Source organism: Pholis gunnellus (assembly GCF_910591455.1).
Source record: "Pholis gunnellus genome assembly, chromosome: 12".
Taxonomy (NCBI): domain Eukaryota; kingdom Metazoa; phylum Chordata; class Actinopteri; order Perciformes; family Pholidae; genus Pholis; species Pholis gunnellus.
In genome coordinates this window covers 3439630-3455689 of record NC_136539.1, presented here as the reverse complement: position 1 = coordinate 3455689, position 16060 = coordinate 3439630, and the positions used below count along the sequence as shown (strand labels likewise).

The 16060-nt window shown below is 44.1% G+C and overlaps 2 protein-coding genes across 3 annotated transcripts in view; both read left to right on the top strand.

The window, feature by feature from the left end:
• Positions 1–4174, top strand: part of hecw2a (HECT, C2 and WW domain containing E3 ubiquitin protein ligase 2a) — a 39318-nt gene extending 35144 nt beyond the window's left edge. For both annotated transcript variants that reach the window (XM_079169949.1, XM_079169948.1), the window contains exons 29-32: positions 557–671; positions 1944–2029; positions 2390–2502; positions 3885–4174. In XM_079169949.1, the coding sequence (XP_079026075.1) occupies positions 557–671; positions 1944–2029; positions 2390–2502; positions 3885–3996 (426 nt within the window). In that variant the 3' untranslated portion in view covers positions 3997–4174. The remainder of the gene's footprint in view (positions 1–556; positions 672–1943; positions 2030–2389; positions 2503–3884) is intronic.
• Positions 4175–7907: 3733 nt separating this feature from the next.
• Positions 7908–15817, top strand: stk17b (serine/threonine kinase 17b (apoptosis-inducing)). The gene is made up of 7 exons (XM_079170139.1): positions 7908–8487; positions 11632–11844; positions 12617–12755; positions 13455–13581; positions 14005–14053; positions 14380–14559; positions 15570–15817. Exons 1-7 carry the CDS (start codon positions 8366–8368, stop codon positions 15802–15804), a joined length of 1065 nt encoding a protein of 354 aa, XP_079026265.1. The 5' UTR covers positions 7908–8365; the 3' UTR covers positions 15805–15817.
• The last annotated feature ends 243 nt before the right edge of the window (positions 15818–16060 follow it).

The following is a 16060-nucleotide window of genomic DNA, read 5'->3' as shown; positions in this document are numbered from 1 at the left end:
CTGGAGTGGTCTGTTCACACTCTGAGTAAGGACAGACAGACGTGCGTGTGCAGTATATTTGTCGGAGAAAGAACCTATTCCGGTTTAGAACTGTACAAGAAGATGGATGGTGACACGTGATGGCTCACAGTCCTACATGCTGAGGGAGCTCAGCGTGTCAAAGTGAACCAAGAGCGGACTGTAATCTGGACTGGCACCAATATTCTGCTTCTTCCTCGTGTGTTTTTCTAGCTGGTACAAACCCAACCCCTGCTTAAGTCCGTTGCCTGGCAGGAGGACAGATTACCGGGTCTTTGTGAGTTTACAGGCCTCTGGTTTGATCAACAAATCAAATCCAACATTTACCGTAAACAAATCGGATGGAAACTTTACTCACAATGTTCATCCTGCTGCCATCTGCATCACTGTGGGATCTACTGTCTTAGTCAGTGCTCTGAAATTCATCACACAATGTGATGTACAGTATGTGGGAAGACTTTGATAAATTAGAGGCTGCACCAGTATGTTATTCCATGTAATCATCGTTTGCGTGTGTGTGTGTGTCTGTGTCTGTTAGGTGGTGGATGTGCGACTGGTGTCAGTGTTTGACGCCAGGGAGCTGGAGCTGGTGATTGCAGGCACGGCAGAGATCGACCTGGCAGACTGGAGAAACAACACTGAGTACAGAGGAGGTACGTAGAGATGGAGGCAGCGGAGCAGACACGTAGGTGAAAGTGTGGGGGGGGGGGGGGGGGGGGGGGTAGATAGATGTTCTAAGTGCTGAGTGATTGCTGAGGGGGATTTTCTCCTTCACTTTATTTCTCAGTCATTCTGAGGAGGAAACCCAGAAATCTGACCTGACCTCTGGGGAGATGTAAGACAAAATGACACGGCAAATGTAGATGCGTGAATACACAATGACTAGTAGTGGGGGGTCCACTTTTTCACCGCCAGTACAGCAGACGCTGTAGGCCTACTGGCGATGTCCTTTTTAACATCATGTGTGCAGCCTGTGGATGATGATGAATCAAATCTATTACACTAGTTTATAGAGCTCGTACCACACAGCAACTTTTGCAGTGAGGCGTCACAACACACTTGACACAAGTCAGAAACTCTGAAGGAAATCTAGTTAAGTGTATTAAACTAGCGAGATAGCTAGCTACTTACATTAACCTACCCACTGCAGAGGCCCAAGCCACTGCAGTGATGGGAGTGAGGCAGGCCACTCACGTCAAATGGTTTGGCCCACTGTAGGGGTGTCTGACATGAATATGGGAAATATATTGTAATATTTAAGTACGATTAAAGGTAAGAAAAATAGTTTAATTTGATAAAATAACTATTTTTTAATATTGATTTAAATTCATTCAAATCTTTTTTCTGTTCATCTAAAAAGCTAACATATTGTATAAATCCCTGTAATGTTTGCAGGTCTCACATTAACCACTCACTATACAATCAATCGTGATTCTTGAGTTTGAGAAATATTTCCATTACCTATTCAACAACTGTATGAGGTTGTTGATATTAACTGTAATGCACTGTATAATGAGCACTTGGATGCTTGGTGGAGTTATTGCTATTTAATTATTGTGATTCATATTGTGTACAGCACAAGCATGCAAGCGCCAGTGTCCAAACCATTTACAAGAGATCACATTAAAAGGCTTTTTAAGGGTCTGGCCAATACAGTTGAGAAGCCGCCAGCAGCCGAGAGACAAGAGAGCTCAAACCGACAATCGGCCATGACTCAGTGTGAGGATCTTTTAATAGAGGAATCGACTGAGACGGACCAAACAGCTCCGGCCATTAAACATTAAAACCACGGCGCCCGTTCCAAAATCACAGAGGGGAAGTAGAGAGATGGAAGGAGGATGGGGGAGTGAGGAACAGGGGACGAGAAGCCTTATTTGTTATTCATCTGACTCATGCACCATCATCGTCTATCTCCCCCCCCCCAGGTTACCATGACAACCACATAGTGATTCGCTGGTTCTGGGCAGCTGTGGAGAGGTTCAACAATGAGCAGAGGCTGAGACTACTGCAGGTACAGCACACGGGTGACCGAATGCACTCGGGCTGCCCCCGTGTGGAGGCCGGGGGCGCTGCAGAGTCTTGTTGACCACACAGCAGATGTACCAGTGCATGATGGGGGTTTAGCCTTTAGCTGGATAATGTACTTGAGGCTGCAGGAGGACGTTACTTTCATCTAGTTGATATGTAACTGGATTATACAACATACATGTTTCTGTTTTTGTTGAAGCCTCAGTTCAATTCTCAGTTAAATATATAAATCTAAAAAGACTAATTTACATACATTTTGAGTCACGCAGCCATAGGTACAGTCAGTCATACTGTGAATAATAATTCATACATTGTGTGACGAGTGTTGCCCTCTTCTCTCTAGTTTGTGACAGGCACCTCCAGCATTCCCTACGAGGGATTCGCCTCTCTCCGGGGCAGTAATGGACCCCGCAGATTCTGTGTGGAGAAGTGGGGGAAAATCACCTCCTTACCCAGGTAGGATGTCTTTAATGGGATGAATGTGTACAGTATTTGTGCTGTATTTGTTTTCCTTTTTTCTGAAGGAAGGTCGGGCCTTTTACTTTTCTTTTTCTCAATATTTGTATTTTACATCAGCCTTCCCCTGCTAAATTGAATATTGATTATTACTCAAGATTAAACAGTTATGAAAGTTGGCCTGAGTTTGCAAAATAGGTTGTAAAGGTGTGTTTTGCAATGTGCACAACAATCTCTCTTAGGGCTATATACAGTATATGGATTGTGGTCCATGCTTTGTTGTCTTGGTAGGGTGGCTGGGCTCAGCCTTAGGGTGAGGAGCTCAGACATCCAGAGGGAGCTCAGAGTAGAGCTGCAGCTCCTTCGCTTCCTACAGGGCCAGCTGATGTGGTTCGGGCATCTGATCAGGATGCCTCCCTTTAGAGATTTTCTAGGCACATCCAGAACACGCTGGAGGGATTATATATGTTGTCTGACCTGGGAACACCTCGAGGTTCCCCAGGAAGACCTGGAAAACGTTGCTGGGGAGAGGGATGCCTGGAATACTTTGGATAAGCAGATGAAAATGAATGGAATCAACAAACTAGTGGGACGAATATGTCAATTTTAAGAAACACACTGAACCTTTATGGATCTAAGTGATTCAACATTCTCTCTTGCAGTGTTCCCACACTTACTTTATCATTACATTTTGTATGAAGCCTCATACAATCCAGACGTCTGATGTCGTACATTAAAGGCATTGTCTGATATATTTTCTATTCTCTTTCTATTATTTGTTCTGGTTAAGTCAGTCAGCCGGTGTAATTGCCAGATTTGGCAATTGCTAATTACACTTGTACTTTGTCTTTGGTGACTGTTGTAAAAATCTTTAATATGTTATTCTTGTAAGGGTAGGCTGATATGAAAATATAAATATGGGGTGAGGAAAATAGATAAAAGGCCCAACCTCACTTCAGCAAAAATATATATAATGGACCTAGCACAGATTTAGCCCCCTCGTCATTGCAATAGTTTGTGTATGGTCCCTTACCAAACCTGATGAACACAGTATATCAGCACGGCCCTGCTAGCTTAAAGGCACAGGTGATCCATTTAAACCATTTTTATTTTGACTATTTATCTTTTTAATTTACTTCTTTATTTAAAAGGTGAAAAAGCATATTAGGCCTTATATCATTCGTCCAGGTTCCTATCTGTGGAGAATTAGAGAAATGACATTTTATATAAGCGTATTCATTTTAAAAAGATATTACAGGAGGTTTAAAAGTTCTACAGTTATGCCCTATATATACAAAATACTATTCATGATTTATATATATTCATAATATATTATACATCTATCTGATCATCTTTTCTTGTGTGTGTGTGTGTCTCCATAGGGCTCACACTTGCTTTAATCGTCTGGACCTCCCACCTTACCCCTCCTTCTCCATGCTCTACGAGAAGCTGGTCACTGCTGTCGAGGAAACGAGCACGTTCGGTTTGGAGTGACCTCAAATCAGCTCACACGCAGGTTTAACTCGGGAGAGAGATCCATCTGGAAATCCACCATTCTCACTGAGAAGAGACATGGAAACTAAAACTAATATCCTCAAATGGCAACTAACCACCCCCCCCCCCCCCCCACCCCGTTGACAACTCAGCTGATTATTATTTATTTTCTTCCCAACTGGCTTTTTCTTCACTCAGCAGCTCTCAGGCTGTGTTCTGATCCTCCGCCTCTCTCTCACATATCCCATAGAAGTCAGTCAAGTGGACACCTTCTGGAGGAGAGGCGGACAATCGGAGAATGGTTTGAAAAGCTGTACAGTACAATATATTCTTTTCATGGTAACCTTTGTTCATTGAGCCACATGTGTGCTTTATCTCTTCAGTTAATGGGCTTGTTTACTGGATTTCTAGCACCTCCTCTTCCTCCTCCTACCTGCACCTCCAAGACAGCTGCTCCAAAAAACAACACTAAGCTCCCCTCTCCCTCTCCGGACCTCAAAACTGTGTCCTTTCTGCACCGAGGCTGCAACCTTAGGAACTTTAATACACACACGCTAATCACCTTTGCACAAAACACACACAACATAAGACATTTTGTTTTTATTAATGTTGCAAACCAGTGTTTCCCCTAAGATTTTTTTTATCAGCATAGAAAGATGTGACATTTTAGAACTGGATGTTGGCTGGTCCTCCTTGCCTGTCTGAGAGTTGGGGATACACTGGAGTGCACAAAGTCACACACGCAGATAAACATACACAAATTGTATGTAGACTGAAAATACGCTTGTTTTTCATCGATTGCTGAATAAGCTGGACAACGCGTCACAAATCATCAGTAACACCTATGGACTGTGTCACGATAATGACGGCAGGCTCTGGTCAGGACTTTTACCCCCAACTACTGCGTCGTCAGAGCTCTTACATGGGCACGGAAGGCGAAGACACACCTGAGACATGCGGCTCTGTTTCTGCATATACTCAACAAGGTATCCAGTATCTCACACACACACAAATAGTGCACACAGTATTGCAGCATTAGCCGCGATGCTGCGGGTGCACTTTCTTACAGTGTAACAGACGCACTCGCTCCTCTGTGCAAGATACATTTACTGACACACTTCCGTCGGATAGAAGTGCAGGCTTCCTGTCTGACAAAACTGTTCCACACAGTCGTCACAAGCAACAGATGCACTTTCTCTCACAGACAGATGATGGCCGCTCATAAGTATGACAAGGTCCTTCTCACTGATGAGATCCCACCCACCCAACCTATGAAAAGGGATGAATGTACCAAATAAGTGACCGAATGTATGAACCTCGAGCAACTGTGTCCTGAGGAAGATTTCACTAAACACAAAGTGGAGGGAAAGGAAATCTAAGGTGGTGCTCGAGGAAGGAGGACGACTTCTCTCTGATGTTGGCACCGGATTAGGCCTTCTTAGCTGAAAGACAGTAGCCGGGTGTCACCCCAGGAACCTGGTCAGGATGCAATGGTGGGACCTTTTTTAGTGCCTCTTGGGTTTTCCTGACCATAAAGTGAAATTTCTCAAGGAAAGCTATTCTATTTCCTTGTAAAAGAAAGAAGAAGAAAAAGACCAGATCCATGGGTCTCACAAATCAAAGATGGTGAAACTTAAGGAGTTGTGGTTTTAAATTCCCAAAGCAGATATCAACACGAGGGGGCGGTAAAGTGTGCTGTCGTTACTACAGCACCTTCAGAGCAAAGAACCAGTGGTTCCCTCCTTTCTGAATGACCGGACCAGGTGCGATGACGATGTCGATGGGGAACAAGCAACAGCCTTCAGGGCTGTGTGGATATATTATACTTCAGAACTTTTGGCATTCAAGTCCATGCCAGGCAATAGTTTTGTCTTATAAGCATGTGATTAAATTTCTCTAACTCTCAAGTGCACGACCCGACGACCCCCCCCCCAGTCTCACACACACTTTCTTACATGCACACAAATACACACGCATACTCGTTTTGTATGGGGTGCATGCAAGACTACACCTACTGTACAGAGTCCTGTTGGAGCCAAACCACAGGGGGCAGGGCTGGAATAGAGCCAGATGCCTCCACATCTCGCACTTGTGATGCGAGATGTGGAGGCAGACTGTCGTACCCCAGCCCTCCCACCACCACCACCACCACCAACCCCTCGTACCCGGTCCAATGCATGCGGGATCTTCCCGGTCAGCTCTGTGAGCCGTGCCGAGGCAGAAACCCCTAGATGGCGTTGTGTTATAGCTCGATATTGCATGCTGAAATAGTGCAACACACTGTCCTTACTAGCTTTTTTTGCATGAGGATATTGCTATCCATTCAGTAAAAAGGGGGCGAGGGAGCTGGTTAAGTTGCGTCACTCTGGTCGTCCGTTTGGTCGCTCACTCGAGGCTTGCGACCTTATGCTCACCTGGCACTGTCATACCGTGAGCGCCATGCTCATGGGAGCAAGGCGCGGGAAATACAGGTGCTCCAGTCACTTAGTTTTAGCTCCGGGAATGACGCGCGAATGCAATAGATTGTTTTTACTCTATGACAGTGTAACGGCGAGTGTCTCGGCAGCATGTTTCTAAGGTGTTGTTACTTTCACATGTGCGTGGTCTGCCTATCTTAGTAATAGGTCGGTGGTCATGGTTCGTCGCTCATGAATCGGTGATGAATCAATAGGGCTGTTTTGATTTCGTGAAACGTGAGAGCACATGTTTGTGTACCATGTGTGCGGTCCCGTTTGTCTCTTTGTATATAAATGTATATGTATGTCCGTCCTGTTGTGTGTGTATAAATATATATTTTGCACCGAATGTACCAAAGGTTTGGGGCTTGCAAAGTCAACCATTAGGCCTGCTCTCTATCTCTGTCTAACAAAAACACATCCCACATCTGGCTCCTGCCTAATCCTTACAGACCATCACCTCATCAGATTTGTGGCATGGTCAACAACGCTTCACGTGATAGGATGTACGTTCACCTGGTTCCATAATGAGGCTTTTCTGCTGCAGAAGACTGGTAAGACTGATCACCTGCTTCACATCCAGATGAAGGCACTTGCACCTCTTGTCTCTCCGAGTACATTTCTGACAGGACACGTCTCCGGTTTTCAAAATTCCACTCTATGCAAAGCTCCTGTGTGTGTGTCTCCATTTCACCCTGATGATTGTAATAAAAGAGAACAAATGGCAAATTTTGATTAATGATACATGACTCTTATTTATCTTGTACAAGAGTTTTGTACCAATTGAATGAGTGAAATTACTAAATGTATTATATTTAAAGTACATTATAATGGTGAACCTAAATGGTAAGTAAAAATTATTAATAAGCAAGTTTGACTCTACAATAAAAACAATATCAGAAACACATTTTAAACGATTATAAGATACTGACTTACAATTTGGCTGATCTCATAGTTTTGGCTTTTTATCTCTCAGATGTGCGCTATATCTCATAATTTGGACTTGCTATCTCAAAGATATGAGTTATTTATTATGACTCATCATTTTAAGATGTTATGTTACAATTATGAGGAAAATAACACCAAGTAAAAAGTTAGATATCAACTCATAATTGTGTGATTTTAAAAGTATAAAATAAAAATATTTATTTTGTCATATTTATGAATTATTAGACAGTCAAATATTTGACCTATTTTACAATTATACTCATATTTCTGACCTATCATGAGTCCTTTTGATTGATTGATTTTGGACATTGCTGAACTTTTCATAGTTTGTTGGTAATAGACTGCGATTCGGTCGGCTGTCTTCATTCTCCATTACACGTAGTGGGGGAGTAAATGATTACAGTCCACACACATCAACTGTATTCACGTTTCAAATCAACTCGACCTCCCTTTTTTCAAACGCAACAGTACTGCGCATGCGCCAAGCCGTGACGTGTCGACAAAGTGTCAAACAGAAGGATGTAAAAAAAGAAAATGATCGAAAACTCTCTAGATAAACTTACTAAGCTATTTCATAGTGGCCCGCTGCGGTAGTTTGGATAAGCGGACCACTGGAACCAGCCGTAGGTAGACGATTTAAAGACTAACCGCTCCTCTTCAGCTTAAATTGGGGAAATCGGTTTAACTCACTTCTGAACCCGCGACATTGACCATCGAGCTAACTTAGTTAGCGACAGTTAAGCTAACCGGAGTCGGTAACGTTAACCGTAAACTAAACAGTAGCACGTTAACCGGCTTGGTTAACATTAACATGTAACTGACGTGAAGCCGGCAGTGTAAACGTTAGACAGACACTTGGGTTAGTTTCGCCGTTCGTCTCTCATATTACTCGGCGTTCAGCAGTAGTACCAGCCGGGTAGCTGGCAGCAGGACTGAGACCAGTAAGTTACCTACGGGAGAGGAAGATGTCTCGGAGGCGGCTGGACAGTCGCAGCGGGCTCGCTGCAGGGCTGCTCGGGGAAAGTCAGACCCCAATCAGCACGGAGCCGATGGAGAGCGTGTACGATATCACCGGAGAGCTCGGGAGGTGAGTCCAACTGATGGGACCGTTGTCCCGGGACAACAGAGAGAGACGGAGGGTGTTCTCCTCAGTAGTATGCGGTCTGCAGGAACGACACAAGTAGTTCTGTTGTGCACTATTTTACCAGGATTACATAGAGCCGGGATATATATCAATTGTACATTTAGCATTTAAAATGAGTCTGGGTTGTTAATAGTCAATTTAATATTGAATATTGGTGTGGACATGACTTGTCTAGCCGGACGGGCAAGATAGTACACAATTGACTGTTATGATAGCTCATAAGCACAGTCTAGACCACACTTTACAAATGAATAACACGTTACAGTTAGACAACTACTGACTGCCAATGATACAGGAAGCCTTATCAATGCAGCAGCAAGGAGAGCCCCGGACTGTGTCATACATGTCCATCATATTCATCTCAGAGGTTACGTTAGGTAATACTTCTATGATGTAGTCTAATCTTGATACTTGTGTATTCGATACTTGTGCCTGTACCATACATTGTATTGTTACATAGGTGCACATGACACTTTCTGTGTTGTTGAGACTAAACTGGGTCAGTAAGCTGTTGTTACATTGTCACCACAGATTTAGAAATCACTAAACATGCGACTGAAAACCTAATAACTGCCACACATCTCCTCAACCTGTCCTTTATCTAACCAGTCTGCATCGTCTCATTTCTGTATTTGCAAACATGAATAGCACATACTTTTCACTGCACTTGGACTTTGTACTGTAATCTGTCACCACTGTAAATACTGGAGCCTGGCGGTGCCAGAGGGACCTGGCTGGTCCGTGCTACAGTAGACCTTTGTCATGTGTTTATGTATGTGTGTGTGTGTGCGCCATGGCAACGGCTGACGGTCGATGATCATACACCCTGAGATCTCTGAGGTGTGTTTGAAGTGATGTGTCATGCAGCATGTACCATATAATTCTGATTTCCAAATAGGAGGAAGGAAAGGAGCACATGTGCAAACCACACTCTTAGAAAGGAGAAATGGTACAGACCACTTCTGTTCACTTATTGTGTGTGTGTGCCATTAGCCATAACAGGAAGTTCTGAGGTGCAACACTTTAGAGAACATGATGAGGGCAATTTCTGGTTCTAATTTTGATCTTTTTAAGGCATGTGCAGTTATTCTACAGCGTTGGTACAACGTATTCTGAAAATTACACTGTGACTTTTCACAGTGGGAGGTTTCTGTCTCACGTTGTTTCCTTATTTCTTTATCAGGCTGCACCTTCCAGTTGTGTTTGTTGTCATCAGTAACTACATGTCTGTTACTTGCCCAGCATCAGCCCACAGACAAAGTTAGCAGCAAGCTGGTTAGCATAGCAGCTAGCAAGCTAAAGAGTCTTAAATGTTTGGTGTAGACCAAACCAGAGCTGCTAGTGTGAGTAGTGGACGTGCATCAGGAGGCCAGAAACACAGCTGATGTTTCTATTGTTTGTGAGGTCAGATGTTAGCCAATGGTGGCCGTGTGTGTCGCCTTCTTTTAAATGTGTTTCCCCCTGGTAGCCAAAAGTTGATTATAGCAATCTATCAATTTTAAAGATGACCTTTCGTGAGGACTGTTATTCAGCATGTAATTGAATCAGTTGTCAGTGAACTCTGTCAAGAGAAAATCTCCCTGATGACATCATCAGTGCCTGAAGACTACAGAGTGATTAACAGCAGTTTAAAGGTGCGGCCATTTACTGGTTAAGGAGGATCTTTTTTTTAGCTTTACTTATATTAAGGTCTATAAGAATATATCGGCCTCTGCTGCTTAGATTATATTTAAAATATAATGTGTCTCGCTCAAGTCCCACAAGTTTGCTGAAATGTAATACTGAATTTGTGGAATGCTCCTTTAATAACGTTACAGTTAAAAGTGAAGAATAATGCTTTATGCTGTGTCTCTAAAGCTAAGTCTGCATGCCAATATATGACTGATGACAGTGACAGGCGGTGCTACGAAGTAGAACAGTTTAGCGCCATTGTTCTTCTATTTCAGAGTTGTCCTTCTGGGTCTGAAACCTTCGCAGTTAATTTTGGATTTAAATAGTTTTTTTCATTGCTAGGCCTTGTGTAGAAGTGCTTCCGCTAGTTGAATCAGCCACATGTTGTTGTTGTTTCAGAGAGTGAAATGTAGGTCTAGTTCTCAGGACATTTTGAGAGTTAATCATTTGGCCGGCCTTCTTGTTTAGGCGTATCTTAGGAGATAAAGTTAAAGGGGCTCATTGTCAGGTTCATGCTTGTATTTTGGGTTTCTGCTAGAACATGTTTACATACTTTAGTATTCATCAAAACATTATTTTCCTCTTACAGTCTGTCTGAACATACCTGTATTCACGCTCCGTCTTAGCGCCTGTATCTTTAAGCCCAGAAAAACGTAGTGCACCTTTGCCAAGGTAGTTCTCGAGCCGTGGCCGGTATGTTGTAATGAGCCTGCATGTGGAAAAGGATCCGAATGGCTTGTTGAATCACATCTAGTCTGATTTAACAGTTTGAGGGTTGAGAGGCACTCCAGATACCAAAAGGAAAAAGTTAGTTTTCCACGATATGTCCTCTATAAACCATTTAGAAAACCAACAGACTCAAATGAATATTATGTGTAATGAACACCCATATTAGCATTCTGTAGTGTTGGATTGTTGCCATGATGAGTCTGTGCTCATACATGTAGTAGCAGATAGCCACTATCCTCCCAGCATTGAGTAACATGAACAATTACCCCAATGATCAAACCAAGATGTAATCTAATGATAGCACCACTGTCCCAATGCTGCAATCATTTACAAATAGCCATATGTAAATGGGTCCATGTAATGTGTTGTTTTATTTAGAAAGTATTGTGGGAACCTGTTGTAACATTATAAAACAGTAAAATGTAGTCTCCTCATTACCTTACAGTCTGATGGGAGATTCTTCACAGCTAAACATTTATTGTGATGCATGTTGATTTGGGACTTTTTCCTTAATTCCATATATTCCAACCTGACAATACTTTAGAAATCAACGCCTTGTAACTGAACTAAATGTTTGGTCTTTTAAAGGAATAATTTAATCTGATCTTTATACTTTGTGAATGAAGCTGGTCTTTGTCGGACTAAAAGCGCCGCACCTCACCCACACTCCCACTTTGTGCTTCTCAGGGGGAAGTTTGCCGTGGTCCGGCGCTGCGTGGAGAGGGCCACGGGGAAAGTGTTTGCCGCCAAGTTCCTGCGGAAGAGGAGGCGAGGTCGCGACTGCCGGGCAGAGGTCATCCACGAGATGGCCGTCCTGGAGACGGCCCGCAACAACGCCCGAGTGGTCAACCTGCACACTGCGTACGAGACGGATCACGACATCGTCCTGCTGCTGGAGTAGTGAGTTCACAACAGAGCCAGTGGCACATGTTGGGACGCCATGTTTAACGATCTGTCTAACACCGGCTCAATGTTTCTACCACAAACAGCAGATGGATCCTGTAGATGCCTGCATATGGGCAAAATCCTGTTTGTCCAATGTTAAGGAGCTGAGACACTCTGTTTTTTTATGTAATGCTCATTGTCCAACCGGTTTATCAGGCTTGTAGGCGAAATTGCTGTACAGCTTGAGCTGAAACTCCAGATCTAGATGACCTGCATGGACATTGAGACAGAAACTGGATGTGAGAGGCAGAATGGAAATAAGAATGCACGGTTGATCACAGTTACATACTTGTTGTCAGAGACGCTTTAGGACGGCTTGCACAACTCCCATTGATGATCTAAGACGGCCTGGACAGCTCAAAACAATCTGAAATGTAATGAAATCAGGTGAACTTTGTACTCTGCACCAGCATTTTAGGGCTTTGTGTCAACTTTGGCTGATGCTCTTAGCTGCAGTGCTTTACAGCGAGTGAGCAGGAAGGAAGGCTGCTTTCTTGCTCAATATCACTTGTCGGATCAGACCAGAGGCCCTTTGGCTGTGGGTCGGCCACTAAAACCACCAATACACTATATTTCTGTTTCTAGCGTTGAAAGTGCATCACAAACAAACTGCTTCAAATGTCACAAAACCGCCGGGTATCTTACTCTCTGTGAACCTCTTAGTAGACGAGCGCTTCATGAACAGTCTCTATGCGTGTACCTGGTATTCACGGTGCGTTTCCTCTAGTGCGGCCGGTGGAGAGATATTTGACCACTGCGTGTCTGAGGAGCTGCTGCCGGAGGCCCAGATCACCCGTCTGATCAGGCAAACACTGGAGGGAGTCCACCACCTCCACCAGAGCAACCTGGTGCACCTGGACCTGAAGGTCTGCACGCACACACACACACACACACATGCAGAAAATGAGTGTAGCATGAGTGTAGCTGGAGACGAGGGGAACTATTTTTACACGCTCACTCACTTCGCCGTAAACTTCCCCCTCGAGTGCTCGACTGCGTATTCCCTTTTTTAGAGAAGTTGTGGATTCAAAACCCCCAATTTCTTATTTTCATGACACAGTTAAGTTAGAGCTGACAACAGGGCACAGTGAGAAAGCACTGGTAAAACAAGTGATTTTTACAGTGCTGCAACATTGAAACAAGAGTTTGTTACCAGGCCGAAGGTAAAGGTGGATCTGCAAGTTTAAGACACCCACAATTATTCCAGTGAAATTTGAATTTAACATGACCAGTTGTCAGCAGATGCTGATCGGCTTCAAAACCACCAAATAGATCGGTGTGTTTGGTGTAAACATAACGAGCAACGTACTGTACGTTCTCAACTTCTCTTGAGAATGATGCAATAATGATACAATAGTAGTGTTGACACAGTGTCATATGGCCAGTATATTTCCAGCACTTAAACCAATAATCATGCTACAGAAAAGTAAACAGGTCTCGTTATTGAATAGGTGTTCCAAGAGGACTCCAGTTATGTAATAAGTTTAGAGTTTAAAGTTCAGCACGTCTTATCTTTCCAGTGCTTGTGCTCTCTGCGTGATGTTCACCTCGTGTTTCCCTCTCAGCCGCAGAACATCCTCCTGACCAGCCTGTCTCCTCCAGGAGACATAAAGATCGTAGACTTCGGCCTGGCGCGCAGACTGGGCGGGGTCGGAGAGCTCAGAGAGATACTTGGCACACCTGAGTATGTGGGTAAGGTGATGTTCATAAAGCCCCGCTTTGATTACTCTAAAGACATCAGGCATCACCAGCATGACAACGTTTCAGTGGCTCGTCTCTGTAATGCTGATAGAAAGGCCTTTGTAGGTCTCCGAGGTGAAACTCTCACAAATGATAAGTAGTTTATGAATTCTGAGAAATTCGTAGCTTTAGCATGATTCACCACACTTGTGGATAGAGATCAGAGTACAACTCTGCTGTCACACACTTCCCGTGTACATTTTACTCTTAAAAAAAGTAATTTACTACAAATAACAGTAAATAAAAACACAACAGAAACGTGAAACGTCAGTAGTGGTGAAATAAAACAACCCGAGGTATGAAATGATACAGGAAATGACAACATTCTTGTGAGATTGAGTAACAACTGACTGTTTCTTTCATGTCCTCACTCAGCTCCTGAGATCCTGAATTATGAGCCAATCACGACAGCGACTGACCTGTGGTGAGTCCATTCTTGCAAAACTGCCGTTGTGGCGATTTGAAAGATAAGGTGTCGTTGTAACTCTAAAGCCAAACGATTTGTAAATGAAAAGGAAGGAGAGCCACAGACCACAGAGTAGCTCTGCAAATGCTAATAGATGTTTACACTCTGGGTAATTAATGGAATCTTCTCGTGTGTTCTCACTTTTGTGGTGGCCAAAATTATGAAAATTACTTCTTTTCTTTAAAAAAAAATATTTTTCTAAATCAGTCACCCAAGTGTGCCCTCTGGTATTCAGCCCTCAGACGCCCCTGTGCATGTTTTGACTGTGTGTGTGTGTTCCTCAGGAGTGTGGGTGTCATAGCCTACATGCTGGTGACGGGCGAGTCTCCGTTCGCCGGCGACGACAAGCAGGAGACGTATCTGAACGTGTCCCAGGTCAACGTGGACTACAGCAGGGAGGCCTTCTCCAGGGTGTCTGAGCTGGCCGTGGACTTCGTCCGCAAGCTGCTGGTCAAAACGCCAGAGTGAGTTGTGTGTGTGTGTGTGTGTGTGTGTGTGTGTGTGTGTGTGTGTGTGTGTGTGTGTGTGTGTGGGTGTGGGTGTGGGTGTGGGTGTGGGTGTGGGTGTGGGTGGGGTGGGGTGGGGTGGGGTGGGGTGGGGTGTGTGCGTGTGCGTGTGTTTGTGTTTGTTAACTCACCTCAGTCTCCCCAAGAATAGAAACACAGTCAAGTGATTTATTTTGAATGAAGTCAAATGGAATGTTGGCACGGAGCTGTAAACAAAAGGAGGATTTTTCCACGAGGCAGCCCAACCGTCACGTGTCTTATTTTAGAACCAAGTCTGCTCGTGTGTGAGGAAGTCACACAGATTTATTTTCCCACGTTTCTGTGCCTAAGTGACAGTTTTTGAAACTGGTCCAGTATTGAGGGAGAAGGCTGCAGACGGAAGCCGCTAAACCGGCTGCGATGTAGTCCTTCTGGGCAGACCCTCACTGTCAATGTGTGGTCTTTTCCACTAGCAGGCTCATGATACGTGTTTCTATATAACATTATGGAAAAGGCCCTACAGAGAAATGAAACCACTTTCTTTACCTTGACCCGGTCTGTTTGAGTGCTGGTGTTGTCACTTTGTTGTGTTGGAGGACAGAAAGCGTAGCTTAGTGTTAGCTAAATGGTTTCTATTGTCACGGATGACTATTTAGCTGATTTCAACAATGTGGATGGGACGCAATATTTCAGAACTAGACTTGAGCGAGACTCGCAGTAACAACAAAAAGTGAAAAGTAAAGTGCAGCTTTTATTTCTTTGTAGGGTTCTTTCCATAATGTAGAGTAACAATCAGATTACATTGCAGCCCGTTTAGCTCTCCTTCAATACTGGACCAGTTTTTAAAATTGTTGTCCCCAAGACACTAAACCATGGGAAAATAGGGACCAGGTTTAAAAAGTAAGTTTGCCTTTAATAATGAAAGTAATTGTGAGCGGCATGAACACAGCGTTGGCCTGCAGGTGTGTAACGCTGCCCTCTGCCCACAGGGACCGGCCCAGCGCTGCAGAGTGCATGAGTCACCCCTGGCTGTGGCAGCTCTGTCTGAGCCCCGAGCCGGCCCCCACCACCCGCACCGTCCGCGAAAGGAGCTGCGGCATCAAGTGGACAGCCCCACCCGAGGACCCCGAAGACAAGGAGAACTTCCTGGAGTCGCCCCACTCGCATGCAAAAAAGTTCCGCTTCGACGAGGAAAGGCCTGCCGCTGGAGACGGCGACTTTTGAAAAATAAATAAATAAGCAAAACGAAAACTGGGAAGAATCGAAGTGTGAGGCCAGGGGGGGCTTCTCCCCTGTGAGCTCTTAATTTCTTTTAAAGCCTCCAGAAAACCAGCTGTCACCACTCAAAAGTATATGTATCTCACTAATTTGCTAAATTCCAAGATGGACCACTCAGACCAAAGATAACCAGCTAAATTGTGAGATCTGTCTCTGATCCATCGCTGTTTGAAAAAAGAAGTGTGAAAATGTGTACAGTATG

Coding starts and splice junctions, on each gene's coding strand:
- stk17b (XM_079170139.1), top strand. CDS start 8,366: ATGTCTCGGAGGCGGCTGGACAGTCGCAGCGGGCTCGCTGCAGGGCTG. Junction 11,845..12,616: donor ATCGTCCTGCTGCTGGAGTA/GTGAGTTCACAA, acceptor CGTTTCCTCTAG/TGCGGCCGGTGGAGAGATAT. Junction 12,756..13,454: donor TGGTGCACCTGGACCTGAAG/GTCTGCACGCAC, acceptor TTTCCCTCTCAG/CCGCAGAACATCCTCCTGAC.